The sequence below is a fragment of the Budorcas taxicolor genome, chromosome 3 (assembly GCF_023091745.1).
Source record: "Budorcas taxicolor isolate Tak-1 chromosome 3, Takin1.1, whole genome shotgun sequence".
NCBI lineage: Eukaryota > Metazoa > Chordata > Mammalia > Artiodactyla > Bovidae > Budorcas > Budorcas taxicolor.
The window spans coordinates 116,217,185-116,231,134 of NC_068912.1; the positions used below are offsets into that span (position 1 = coordinate 116,217,185).

Below are 13,950 nucleotides of genomic sequence, written 5' to 3' on the forward strand. Positions count from 1 at the left end.
CCATGAATCCATTTCTTTTTCTCTATATTCATCTCTGGTTAAGGTTAGATCCAGACACAAAGTCTGTGGACACGCAGGGGAAGTCCACGGTCCTTTTCTCTGTTAGCCTTTGAGACGGTGGAGGGGCAAAGTGGAGGAAGGCTGGTAAGGGAGATGCCCAGCCCGGGTCCTAGTCTGTACACGCTCCTGGTCACCTGTGCTCCATCAGGAGGCCTCTTCCTCCCACCCTCCCCCCAGCAGAGTCAGCAGGTTGCTATGCAACCTCGGTTCCTCAGTTTCCACCTCTGCACTTTTTACTGCATCTCCCACAGTGCACTGCACCACCACCAGCAACCACTGCTACTTGGTGGACTTAAACGTTTGCCTTAATGTCTACTCGACTGCCTGAAAACAGGGCCATGCAGCAGAGGTGTGCTAGCCCTTCCTGACTCAGACGTGAGGTCTTTCTGTTGGTGCACGGATTTTCTTTCTCTCCCTCTCCCCCTTCCTTCCATCCTTCCCTCCGCTTGTGTATGTCTTCAGAGATACTTTAACATGAAGACAGGAGCAGATGCTCTTTGAACCTGATAATCATATTACCATTATCATCTCTAGTCCCCTTCCTACCCAAAGTTTGTTTTTTCCCTAATCCATGATGGTCACAAGGCTGGGCTTAAATGGGCTTTAGAGAGGAGAGAGACAGAATGACCACAGGAGGCTGGGGTGCAAGGGGAGAGCCAGGCGGGCGTGCAGTCTCCCAGCCTCGCACCCCATGGTGGGCTCTTGATGAGCTGGTATTTCTGGCTTATGCGAGCCACCAATAACAGGCATCTCCCTGGAGCACAACAGCCCCTGAACCCAACTGGCCCCTTTTCCACGTTGGGAGGAAACGTCCTTTTAAAGAGAGGTCACACTGGACCTCTGCACATCTAGCCTGTTTGTCTTTTGAGGTATTTTAGGCAGTTCCTGCGTCTTCAGACCTTCCTCAGGCCAACCTGGAGCCTCCAGCTACCCTCCCATCAGCCCTCTCACTTCTCAGCAAAATAGTCAATGGCTCCCAGTGACTGCATGCAACCTGGACCTCCCCACCTCCCCACCCCCATTCTCTGAAGAGCTACCCCCCTCCAGACCTCTCCTCCCGGGGTCACGGACTGTGACAAAGTCTTATTGCCTGTCTCTGGGAATTCATTTCCTGTCTCTCCTCTGTTCCACCTCTCTGGGGCTCCAGACCCTCCCCACCCCCTGACCAGCCCCCACCCCTGCGTTCCTTCATGTTTGCCAGGCAGCTGGCCGCCTTCATTATTTCTACGCCAACGTGGTTTAAAAATCTCCGCTGCCTCCTTGCTGTCTGCCGAGACTCAGCAGCCACATCACTCTGACAACGCTGATGTCATTAAGGTCCACGCACGCTCTCTCCGGCTAATGAGGCGGCAGAAAGAAAATTAAGGGGGGAAAAAAATCACACGGGCACATTGCTTTCTGTGTAGATGGATAAATAAAACAAGAGCATGGGAAACGGAGGCGCGCTGTTGCTGAGAGCTCACCCCTCCTAACATGGTGGGGGGCAGCGTGTGTACACACTGCTGTGTGAAGGCAGGGAGAGGAGCCCTGGGTTTTGACTACTGCTCCCTCCAGGCTCCCCTCACGGAAAACTGGAGTGTGAAGTCCCCTTGCCGAATTCCGTAATTAGGTAAAAAAGAAAATACGAAAACTTCAGGTCCATATTGGTGGCGTGGTCAATGACCAGAAGGAGAGGCAAGACGTGAGATTGGCAGATGTTTCTAGAACCCTAGGCATTCTTGCCCTCCACCTCCATTTCCCCTTGTTCCAGCTGCCTACATCCCTCACCTGGTGTGCAAGACCGTCTGTGGTTTCCAGCAGCCCTCTAGGCCAGCATGTTCTCTACCCCTGAGCAGAGAAGTCACCCCCCGCCCCCGCCATCCCCACCTCCGGTTCCCATTAGATTATGTCACTTCCCTGGTGGCTCAGATGGTAAAGAATCTGCCTGCAATGCAGGAGACCCGGTTTGATCCCTGGGTTGGGAAGATCCCCTGGAGAAGGGAATGGAAACCCACTCCAGTATTCTTGCCTAGAAAATTCCACCAACAGAGGAGCCTGGCTGGCTAGTCCATGGGATTGCCAAGAGTCAGACACGACTGAGTGACAAACACATTCACTTTCTTGATGGCTTAAGATGATGTAATAGACTCCCACTGTTCTTAAGACAAAGGCTGCAACCCTTAAGGAGGGCTCTGCCTAGTGCCCCAGCTCAGCTGCTTCCTTTTGCTGTTTCCTCTCCAGTTACTGCATTACCCTCCCCGCCCCACCCCACATATGTTGCTGTGTTCCTCCTGCCCTGGGACCTTTGCACCTGCTGTTCCTTCTGCCTGGAATGGTTTTCCCTCCCCTCTCCACAGAGCTGTGTCTTCAGCCTTCATATCTGGGATTGCACTATAAGAGCTTGAAGGAGCCTTGGACCCCCACCCAGCCAGGTTTGGTCCCCGCACCTCCCCCCGCCCCAAGTTTGGCACTTCCAAGGGTTGCAGGGCCTTCACGCCACAGCAACTTCATAGTGGTGTATGTGGTTGTCTGAGTTAAGGCCATCTCACCCAGGTGACTGGCAGCTCTATGTGTCAATTAAACACCAACTCCAGCCTGGAGCACAGCTGCTCCTAGCAATGTTTGTTGAACAAGGGCTTAAGGGATGCCTGGGGGGGAAGCTTTCATCACTGGCATTGTCCAGGCATGTCTCCAACTCGGGGGCAGGTCTGTTTGTGTGTACTCAGTGACTTTAGTCGTGTCTGATTCTTTGCAACCCTATAGACTGTAGCCCGCCAGGCTCCTCTGTCCATGGGATTTTCCAGGCAAGGATATTGAAGCGCATTGCCATTGCCTCCTCCAGGGGATGTTCCAAACCCAGTCTCCTGCATCAGCAGGCAGATTCTTTACTGCTGAGCCACCTGGGAAGCCTTATATGCTGTGCTTAGTTGCTCAGTCATGTCCAACTCTTTGTGACCCCATGGACTATAGCCTGCCAGGTTCCTCTGTCCTTGGGATTCTCCAGGCAGGAATACTGGAGTGGGTTGCCATTCTCCCCTCCAGGGGATCTTCCCAACCCATGGATGGAATACAGGTCTCCTGCATTGCAGGCAGATTCTTTACCATCTGAGCCACCAAGGAAGCCTATGAATATTGGAGTGGGTAGCCTATCCCTTCTCCAGGGGATCTTCCCGATCCAGGAATCGAACCTGGGTCTCCTGCATTGCAGGCGCATTCTTGACCAGCTGAGCTACCAGGGAAGGCTGGGAAGCCCTCTAAGCGGAAATTATGTATGACTGCTCAAGTGAGGAGCAGAAGGCCAACAGAAGGTAAGCAGTCCTTATTCTAGACCAAGCATCCAACCTGCAAAGTCAACTAGTCGCAACCAGTGCAGACCCACCCTCCGTGTGCGTTTCTCCGCCCTCCTGCCGTCGGCTCTCCTCCAGGCGGGGGACCCTTCAGTCCCAACAACTTCCAGGATTCAAACCTGGCTGCAGCCTAACACCATGCCTGCACCTGCCCTTGCGCCCCGACCTGACTCTGGTGTTAACTAGCGGTCAGCCGGGCAGAAAGGCCTGGCATTGTCAACACGCCAGCATCCCCAGCCGTGACACCGCTTTGATGTCGGCGGCCGCGCAGTGCGCGCGGCTCCGACGGCTGCTCTGAGTCCGCCCGCCGTGGTGCTGGCGCCTTTGTCTGGGCGTGGGGGGGAACTGTGATTTATGTCATGAGCTCGCTGTGAAACCTTTTGCCTCAGTAATTCTGAGCTCCGTGGGTGTCTCTTTACATCTATTTACAGCGCGGCGGCTGCCCACGGCCGGCCTGCTCTGTGACATTCCCCGGTGCTTCTGTGTACGCCTCGCCATGGCGCTGAGTCCTGCCTGCCGGGCGTCTTTGTGGCTCGTTTCAGCGTGTTTGCTGCGCGCTCCACGGGGCTGCTGAGCGAGTCGGGGCTGCCCTTTTATGTCCCGCGGGGGTGATTAGACCCCTTCCCCGGTGAAGCACGCGCAGGGGGCCTTGGTGGAGGAAGATGCTCCTGCCTGATTTCTAGAGTGTTCGCTTTGGTTGAAGGGCGGGGAGTGGGGAGGGTGGTGGGGGCGAGGCCAGAGTCTCACATTGGCTCGGAGGATGCCCAGGACTGGTAAACGCGCTCTTGTCCACAACTTGTTCCTAGCGCTGGTGCCAGGGGCCTGGGCTGTGGACATCCTTAGCACTCATGCGGGGATACCCTCTGGAGATGAGGGGATCTTCAGAATAAAGAGGTGGGATGCCCATTTCCAAAGAGTCCATGCAGCCCCAGGGGTGGTGAAGCTGCTGGAATACTCTTCTCTCACCCAACACACTGAGGGGAGATCCACAGGTGCCTGCACGGTGCTCTGTTCAGGGCAGGCCACACTGCTATTCTGTGAAAGCCGTCTGGAGATTAAGATTTCTCAAAGAAACTCCAATGCCTTCCACAGTGGCGTGGACTTGCTGGGAGATGCATCATCATTTCCAGGAGCCAAGCACCGCTCCTGGCCCCTGGGTCTGCACTGCAACTAGCTGGTCCCAGATGCAAACCTCATCCAGCCTGCACCCCACTGACGCAGCTGCATTCTTGAGTGGCTGACAAAGGATTCCCCAAGGGGATCCCAGGACAGGGCCCCGGGAGGCCCGAAGGGGAGGCACTGGGTCTTGCCCTGCATCTCTGGATTGAGTCTGGGCCATTCCTCCAGCCCTGGAGACAAGAGTTCATAGGCTGCCAGTCCTGTCCCCAGAATGTCGCCTGGGCTGCTGCACCTCAGACAAGGACACCTGGATGGAGATCAGTTTGCCCCAGGTAGTTTTCACTGTGGCTCATCAAGGAAAGTCTTTCTTTCTTGTTTTCTTATTCATTCTTTTTTTTTAAAAATAATTTTATGTATTTTTTACTGTGCTGGGTCTTCATGCGGCATGGGCTTTTCACTAGTCGTGGCGGCAGGAGTTACTCTCTAGTTGCAGGGCGTGGGATTCTCATTGCAGTGGCCTCCCTTGTTGCGGAGCACAGGACCTAGGGCACACGGGCTTCGGCAGTTGCAGCACGTGGGCTCAGCAGTTGCGGCTCCTGGGCTCCAGAGCACAGGTGCAGCTAGCTGCAGCACACAGGCTGAGTTGCTCCTCAGCATGTGGGATCTTCCTGGATCAGGGATCGAACCCATTCCTCCTGTACTGGCATGCGGATTCTTTACCACTGAGCTACCAGGGAAGCCCTCTTATTCATTCTTTATGCAGTTTCACAACAAAAGGCTGAAAGATGCATCTTGGTTCATGGTGTTAACTGGAGGGGTGGGAGGGTTCCATTTGTTTCCATTTTATCAGTTGATGGACTAAGCCTGCTAGTATTGGGAAATGTTGAAATGTAAATTATGAATATATTAGAAAAGTCTGTAATATAAATATTATGACTATAAAAATGCTGGCATTTCTTCCGTTTCAAGAGCCCAGGAACTTGAAATCACTGCATTAGTAGAGTGCCTCAAGAAAATTACTTCAAGACACTGCAAGAGTTGGCATAAGAAATTGTCATACTGTTTGTCAAATAAGGAAACGCCCAAGGACTTGTCTGGGTGGATTTTCCATGTCTCACCTATATTTTGAGAGACAAGAACTGTATTCTGTATACACCCACAAAGCAAAGTTGGCATCTGAGAACTGTGTGAATCTCACTATTTCAGATCATTTAGAATATTGTCCTGTTTGGATAACAGCTTTTAAGCTCTCTGTTTAAGACCAATCAGGCCAAAACATGTCTCTTGCATATGACTGGCAAGTCTGGGATAAATATTAAATTAAGCACAGCCAATTTTACATCTAATGGAATGGCTTCCCTTCAATGAAGTCTTTAGGGAGGACAACCTCTTAACCAGTATTTTGAGAACTTTTCTTTTGGAAACATTTTGTATCTGATTATTTTCTGATGATAAAACTTTTTTTTTTCCTTCAAAATTTATTAGATTTTATTTTTTATTTTTGCTGTGCCTGACAGCATGCAGGATCTTAATTCTCCCACCAGAGATCAAACCCCTGCCCCCTGCAGTGGAGGCATGGCGTTTTAACGACAGGACTATCAGGGAAGTCCATCTGATAAGAAATCTTTATTCTTCATCTGTCTCATTTCAGTGTAGATCTGACACATGGAAAAACGACGAGCTGCTCAGAGTCAAGTCTACAAAGTAGTTCCCGCACAAGCTTGACCCTGGACAGGACGCTTCACCTGACAGACACCCAGCTGGGGAATGTTAGGAGTCTGAAGTATTTCACAGGAGTGTGGTGAGGTCATCAGGCAAATGACCACATAGGGTATTTAATTTCAAGTCAGATACCAGATGTGAGAAGAGGCTGATTTCCATTGTTCACCAATTACACCCAAAGATATCTTGGCCAAAATATTTTGAGCCATCACAGCATCATAGAACTAAGTCCCTGGGACCTCCAGGTGACACCTTTGCAAGGTCACACTCGAGTATGTTTGTCAACACCCCAACGTTTTAATCTCCTAGGAACTCTAGAAAAGGCTTCCCAGCCCTTGCTCCTCAACATGTGACTTCACTGAGAGCTTGGTAGAAACCCAGACTCTGCCACCCGCCTCCTGCTGATTCAGAATCTGCATCCGCACCTGTCTCCAGGGGGTTCCCCGGCCCCTGGAAGTCTGACAAGCGTGGCATGGCACTGGGCTGCAGGCCGGGTCCCTGTGCTGCGAGTCGTCGCGGCCTGTCCCGGGCCCCCTCTTACCTTGGGGAAGGCGTCGGGCCACACGGTGGGGGAGCCGTGGTTGAGCAGCTCCTGCACCGTGAGCTGCGGCTCGGCCTCGGGCGCGCAGGCGGCCGTCTGCAGCACGCGGGCCAGCGGCGACGCACCCCCGTAGTCTAGCGCGCGCGCATCGGCGCCGTGCCGCAGCAGCAGGCGCGCCAGGCCGGGGCGCGCGTGGCCGCAGGCCTTATGCAGCGGGCTGCGCTCGTCCTCGTCGCGTGTGTCTGCCGCCGCGCCGTGCCTCAGCAGCAGCGCGCACAGGCGCAGGCAGCGCGCGTGCTCATCGGGCCGCCAGGCTGCACCACACGCCGCGCTCAGGGCCGTCTCGCCGCGGCCATTCCTTGCGTCCACGCGCGCCCCGCGGTTCAGGTAGAGGCGCGCGTGCTCATCCAGGCCGCGCTGCGCCGCCACGTGCAGGGGCGTGTCCCGGCTGGCGCCGCCCTCGAGTTGCACCGAGGCGCCGTGCTCCAGCAGCGCCTGCGCGCACCTGCGGGAGGTCAAGGTCTGTCACCCGGATGGGGCTGCAAGCCGGCATCCGCGCCCTGCTTGCCCCAGCCCCACACGCCCTGCCTGCTGGTTCTGGGCCTTTGGACCCATTGCCCTTCTCCCCTGGAGAGTTGATCCTCAAATGGCAAGGGCAGGAATCCAGATCTCCACGTGCCCAGGTTATACAGGAGTTCACACTGGGCCTCAAAAGAAATGCGATGATGGCAAAGCCAGTGGTGGGGGGCGGGGAAGGCTTCAAGGCTCACCAGTTACTAAATGGTGGAAACAGCTAGGAATTTTTTCCTCCACGTGCGTTAAAACTTTGTATTTTGTGACTACTGAGAGAGGTGGGTTCCATCTGTGTCAGGAAGATACCCTGGAGAAGGGCATGGTAACCTACTTCAGTATTTTTGCCTGGAGAATTCCCATGGACAGAGGGGCCTGGAGAGCTATAGTCTATGGCGTTGAAAGAGTTGGACATGGCTGCCCGGCTAAGCACAGCACACACCTTCCAAAGTAGCACCGAATGCCTGTGTGTTAAGTCGCTTCAGTTGTGTCCCACTCTGTGACCCCAGGACTATAGCCTGCCAGCCTCCTCTGTCCATGGCATTCTCCAGGCAACAATACTGGAGTGGGTTGTCATTCACTGCTCCAGGGGATCTTCCTGACCCAGGGATCCAACCCAGGTCTCCTGTATTGCAGGCAGATTCTTTTACCATCTGAGTCACCATGGAAAAGGTAATATGGGTCAAATGCTGGAAACATGAATAACCTGGGCTCTTTGTCACAGGTGGCAGTTGAGGACCTGGGAGTCACGGTTGTAAGGGAGGGCCCCTTAAACTGTTGGGCTGTTTATCAGCCGACATGTTCCCCTGCTTGTGGTGATGGTGTGAGGCAAGGCTTGCCCTATTCCTAGGGAGGACATCTATCAGTCCCTCAGGACACGGCAGCGGATTGGCCCTGGGGTGTCCTCAGACAGGACTGGAAGTGTGGGCAAAACACGCAACCGTACCTAACTGTAGGACCATCAGTGTTTCAACTGGACTCTCCCGGAACGGCCTGTGGATTTTGGCAGTAGCTAAGCCCCACCGTGCTTCTGGGGCTTCCTCGGCTCGCAGGGGAAGCCAGTCTTCCCCAGAGGTGGGTGTCTCCTGCCCCCTCAGGTCCCTCAGGTTGGTGCCAAGGCTGCTCTCCCAAGAGGGCAGTGTTCTTAGAGCTTCTTATACACCGGGGAGGACTTCGAGCATCTCAACCTAAGCCCAGGTGGCAGCTGCTGACAAGCCCACTGGGCCGGGGCCCCTGGACACTGGTGGGGAACTAACCCAATCTGGCCCAGCCTGAGAGCAGGACAGTCTCACAGACCCTCCCGAGCCCCTCCTTCATTCTGCTGGCCCTTGGCATTTGTGGGCACTGACGGGACACCAGCATCACTTCAGCCCCTACTCCTGGGTCTCCTCCTGCGATGTTTCTGCCCTGGTGTTTGCTCCACCTTTGGAGTCTGATGGGCCTGCATGCTGGCTGCAGAGGGTAAGACCCTGGTCCCTGTAGCTCCCCCTCCTGCTGGTGCCCTCCTCATCTCTGCTCTGTTGAGTCTTGGCCCATTGGCCCCTGGCCCACTCAGCCCTTCCTGGGTTCACTCCTTCCCTGGGCAGCTCTCTCACTCTCTCTCTTCTCAGCATCCTCGGTTCCCTTGAGTGGAGGGGACATGGCTGTCCCCTGCATCAGCTGGCCACATTATGGGCAGCCATCCGCCATCCACCGTCTCTTCCCCACTTGGCCCCTGGAGGAAACCCCAGTCGCGGAGATTGGCCCCTGCGTTCCATGGGTCCTCAGCGCCCTTTGGTCCACAGTTCCTGGGACTGAAGGCCAGCTCCTCAGTCCTTACCCATTAGTGACTGTTCCACGCGTTGATCACCATTCCCAAGAAATCCTGTTTCTTTTTTTTTTTTTTTAAAGATGATTTAGGTGGTGGTGAATCTTATTTGCGACCTGAGGGACCTTCAGCCTTCACTGTGGCATGCAGGATTTTTAGTTGCAGGCACAGGAACTCTTAGTTGCTGCATGTGGGATCTAGTTCCCTGACTAGGGATCGAACCTGGGCCCCCTGCATGGGGAGTGTGAAGTCCTAGTCTCTGGACCCCCAGGGAAGTCCCAAGAGGTCTTGTTTCTACTCTCGTCCTTCTCAGCAGTCTGCCCCTACTTTACTCAGTGAGTGCAAATTCCCGCAGCAACAGCCGTCCTTCGTGCCTTGTGCCGGTGAGGCGGCCGTGACTCCTGGCAGAGTCTGTTTCTGCATGACCGCCCTCTGCTACTTCCATGTGTCTAAGGAAGGGACTCCCTCTCCATCCTGTTGCCCGGTGTAGTCCTTTCCTGCTGCCTTCCGGGCACAGCCTTTGTCACACCAGTGTTTCAAGTGTTCTCTGGCACGTCTGACCTCTCTCTTAGATGGTTGGCTCTTTGGGTATAGAAATGGACGTGCCTGTATTTCTGCTTCTCGGCACCTACGGCAGGGCTGGCCCACTACTGGTATTCTCTAAAAGCATGTTGAACAAATGCATTTCCTTAATGAACGTCTTTCAGTTTTCCTTTGTATGGCCGCTGTTTTTCCTGTTATTTACCTGACTGGGACTCTGCACCGGATCCTTCGAGGGTTTCCAGGCTGGAAGCCGCTGGTGTTAAATCTGTTTACATTTCTACCCAGGGACCTGCAATATTTTAAATCCTCTCTCCATATTCCTCTATCCTCCATGTCAGCAGTATCTTGAGAAGTGGTCTGTCTTGGGTGAAAGATCTTTACAAACAAGTATGATTTGATGTGAAGCGTCTTTTGGGACAATAAGCAGCTAAGAGAGGATGCAAATTTGACAATCAGAGTGCTTCAGTTTGCTTCCTCTGTGCCTCTCTGGGAGGAATTTTGAACAGTGCAGCAGGAGGTTAGAAATCAAAGGTTCCGTCTCATTTTGCCACTGAGCCTGTGTGTGCTCACAAACAATCACCAAACATTTTCTCCTGCTCTGTTTTTTTTTTTTTTTAAAGCAGCCCAGCCTCTCTGAAGAAGTCCACTGGGAAATATGAGTGGGTCTCTTTTCCACGTCCACAGCCTAACAGGCTGATGGCCAGGTTGCTCTTTGCAACAAAGATACCTTTCAGAAGAATGAGGACACTGGCCCAGCCTCTGGAGGACCAAGGATACTCTTTTCATTTTTAATGAAGAGCTTCTAATTGGCTAAATCTTGGCACTTCCTTAGAGCAGGTCATGATGTAAGTTGCAGACCACGGGCACGAGAGAAAAACAACACAATGAATTGACTGGGGCACATCTCTGCTGGCATGCAGTGGGCAGTCATTAAAAATGAAGGCGTGGGAGCCTGTTTAATGACATGGAAAGCTGTCTGCAGTGGTCATGTGTAAAGACCAGGTTTGAAACAGCATCGAACGCTCCTATGAAAAAAAAGAGTAAATATGTATATGCATGGGAAGAAAGCCTGGAAACATACAAGCCAACGTGTTCACCTCTGGATGGTGGGGTGAAGGGTGATTTTATTTCCTTTTTGCCTGCCGGTATTTTCAAATTCACTTTCCAAAGTGACTCAGAGTTGCAGTTTGACAGCGGAACAACAGCAGAGGTTATTAATAACAGAACCATCCCCCGCCAGCCGCAGCAGCAGCTCATGGATTCTAAGAATGTCAGCTCAGCGTTCCAGGTTTCCAGAATGAGCTCAGATTTTCCATTGATCTGTCCAGGTGTAGGCAGAGGTCTTGGGAAGGCTGTAGGGCAGCACCTCTGAGGAGGTGAGAGGAGAGTCGAGGGAGGGGGGTGGGTGGAGGGTCCTTAGTGACAAGCAGAGCAGTGTTAATGGTCTCGGGGACCTGAAAGACCTGACCTTGTGTTTGTCAGCATCTCCAGTCAAGGAAGAAATGGCCCAGCAGGAAGGCGTACCCCAAGCCTCTGCAGGACTGTGTGGGAAGCTCTGCTTTGGCTGAGCTCTTTCCTCCAAGCAAGGTTTTCTCGAGCAGATGTCCTGCTATGCTGGGAGACACAATACGGAAGGCCTAGAGACAGTCTGGGCTTCCCTGGTGGCAGACAGTGTAGGACCGTCACTGTTAGGAATCAAGGGTGCGTTCTCATCCGACCATGTCAAAACGACTTGTCTCTATCTTATGAGATGAAGGAGACACTGTTGTCTGAACTGCCTCTGATACGAAGCAACTTGGGCAAACACTTCCCCTACCCCCCACCATCCCTCATCGCCATCTTTGATGATGATCATGGTGACAAGCTGTTACGGGGCCCAAAGTTGACAGTACACAGAAAAAGTGGCTTGAGCCAAAAGGCAGGAGTTAATAGAGATGAACCCATCAAGGGCAGTTGAATTAATGTCATTTTGACTTATTTGTAAAGAGAGAAGTAGGCCTCCCAGCCCTCGTCTGGCACACAGCTCCCAGGCACCTCCAGCATCTTTCCGAAGCACGCTCCCAGGCACCTCCAGCATCTTTCCGAAGCACAGCTTTCCCCCTCACCTGGCAGATGCAGATGGTGCCGAGCGCCTCAGCCCGGCTTCCTCAGCGCTCACCTCTTTCTTACCCGCTCACACCACCTGCCAAACTGCCCTGCACCCCACGAGACAGAGCCTGCTCAGGCTTTCCTTCTCCAGCTTCCCTCCTCCCCACCCCTCCAGTGGCACAAAACCCTCAAAAGTAGTATTTCATAGCCTCTGGTTCTGAGCTGGGACTTCAGTGCATTCCCCAGCATGTGACCTTTTAATTTATTTTTAGAAGAATGTTATCTTTAGGCTTTGTGACAAGTCTGCACTGTAGGTGGAATTTGTATGCGGGGAAACTGAGGCTCAGGAGAAGACCAGTGACTCAGATAGGGCCATCCAGCCAGGGGGTGGCAGAGCAGAGGCTGGCCTGCTGTGTCTGGCTTAGTCCTTTGTCATCCCACCCTGCTGCTCCTCCCACGGGTACTGTTTGTTGAGCACCTTCTGAGGGCCAGGCAAGGCACTAGGCATTTCCCAGAAGTTCTCTCTAAACCTTTCATTCATTGGTCCATTCAGTAAGTAGAGAGCATCCTCCATGCTCTGTACCCAGGTCAAGGCAGGGGGCAGGGTCTCCTCTCTGAGCGCTCTGCAGGGCTCCTGGACATGCCTTCAGACAGGACACTGAAGGCACAGAAGGTTGGGGACATTGCCTGGCTGGAGGACCTTGTGCTAGTGGGCAAGGAACAGGAGCCTGCTTCTCGCCCAGTCCTCTGGGCAAGTCTGCACTGGAGATTTCATTCTCTCTGGTTTTCCACGAGGATGTGGTTTTTGAGGCTTGAAGCAGTGATCTCAAGGGTAGAGACCTGGGAGAGGACGGTGACCCATAGTCAAGTCAGAACCTCCTGATTGAGATGTGAACCCAGCTACTGCTGGAGACGAGAATGACTCAACAGTCGTCAGAGGATGATGGTATCCAAGGATCAATGCAACAACAAGGACAAAGAACTATCAAAAATGGTGAAATTCACAAAAGTCAGTTACATGTTTTTGGAGGGAAAACAGACCTTCCTTTCAAGCCATCTCAGGTGGGTTCAGCATCTATCTCCGGAGCAACAGCTTCACTTGCTGGAAATCCTTGGACCCTCCACCTGCCCCTCACTGTCCTCCTGCGCTTGCGCCTGAACCCCTTGTGGCCAGTGTGTTTGCTGAGAGTAACGGGTGTCATGAAGCAGTCTTGTCGAGTCATCATTAAGCTACTGTTCCTCCTTGGAGTTGACGTGGAGGCGGATGGGCTGGAGACACGTCCCTGGGGCAGGGTGGCTGGGGCCAAGTCTGGGTCCATCCATGAGGGCAGGCAGTGTGGCTGGATGCTGAGCAAGGCAGGACTGCAGGGCGGGGCGGGGGGGTTAGGCTGGTGCACAGGGGATGTGGGGGAGAGACTTGGGAGGACAATACAGCCATGCTTTCTAATGAAGCCGTCTCAAGGAGACTGCGCCTGTGCACTGACTCCCCGGCTGGTTCCAGGTGAAAGATGGGGAAGCTGCTGCCCTGACTCTGATGGAGGAGCAGCTTCCACTTGGTCTGTCCGGAACTTCTGCCTCTCCTCGGGGCCCTGCCGCCCGCCCCTTTCTGCTCTGTGTTTTCTTCTCCCTCCCTTTCTCCCAGGATGCTCAGCTGCGAGACTATCAGGCATGGATGTCCACAACTGAAATAGCTGATACGAATGGACGAATCCTGAAGGGTAGCAGGGAGCATGGAGAGGGAAACTGCCAGCCATGTCTATTCTTATGGTTTCCCTTGGAGCAATGGCTGCCATTTAATTTGCTTCTGAAGCGTTCAATGGTTGTGGCTGCTAACGATACTTTAGGCAAATTCCCCGTGTCTCCCCCCACCACCCTGCAAACTGAAAGCGAAATTCTGCATTTGGGTGGACTGAGGAATGACTGAAGGAACTAACTTTGATAATTCAGTTCCACTGTTTGCCCTGCTTTCCACTGAAGGAGTGTCTGACTTTCTGGAAGCTTCACTAGTATCCCCTCCTCAACAAGAAATGGGCAACCTTCCTCTCCTGCCCTGGCCCCAGCATTGGATGAAGGGGGAAACCCAGAGGCATCAGAGTGAGGGGAGGAGAAGGGGGAGAGAAGTTAAAAACAAGACTCTGCTCTCTTTTTCGCATCAGCTGGCCCAAGTATTGGAG

General features: G+C 53.4%; 1 protein-coding gene across 1 annotated transcript in view; it reads right to left on the reverse strand.

Moving 5' to 3' along the window:
• ASB18 (ankyrin repeat and SOCS box containing 18) overlaps positions 1 to 13,950 on the reverse strand; it is a 77,465-nt gene that overhangs the window by 20,073 nt on the left and 43,442 nt on the right. The window contains 1 exon segment of the mRNA XM_052637437.1: positions 6,769 to 7,273. Within this exon segment, the coding sequence (XP_052493397.1) occupies positions 6,769 to 7,273 (505 nt within the window).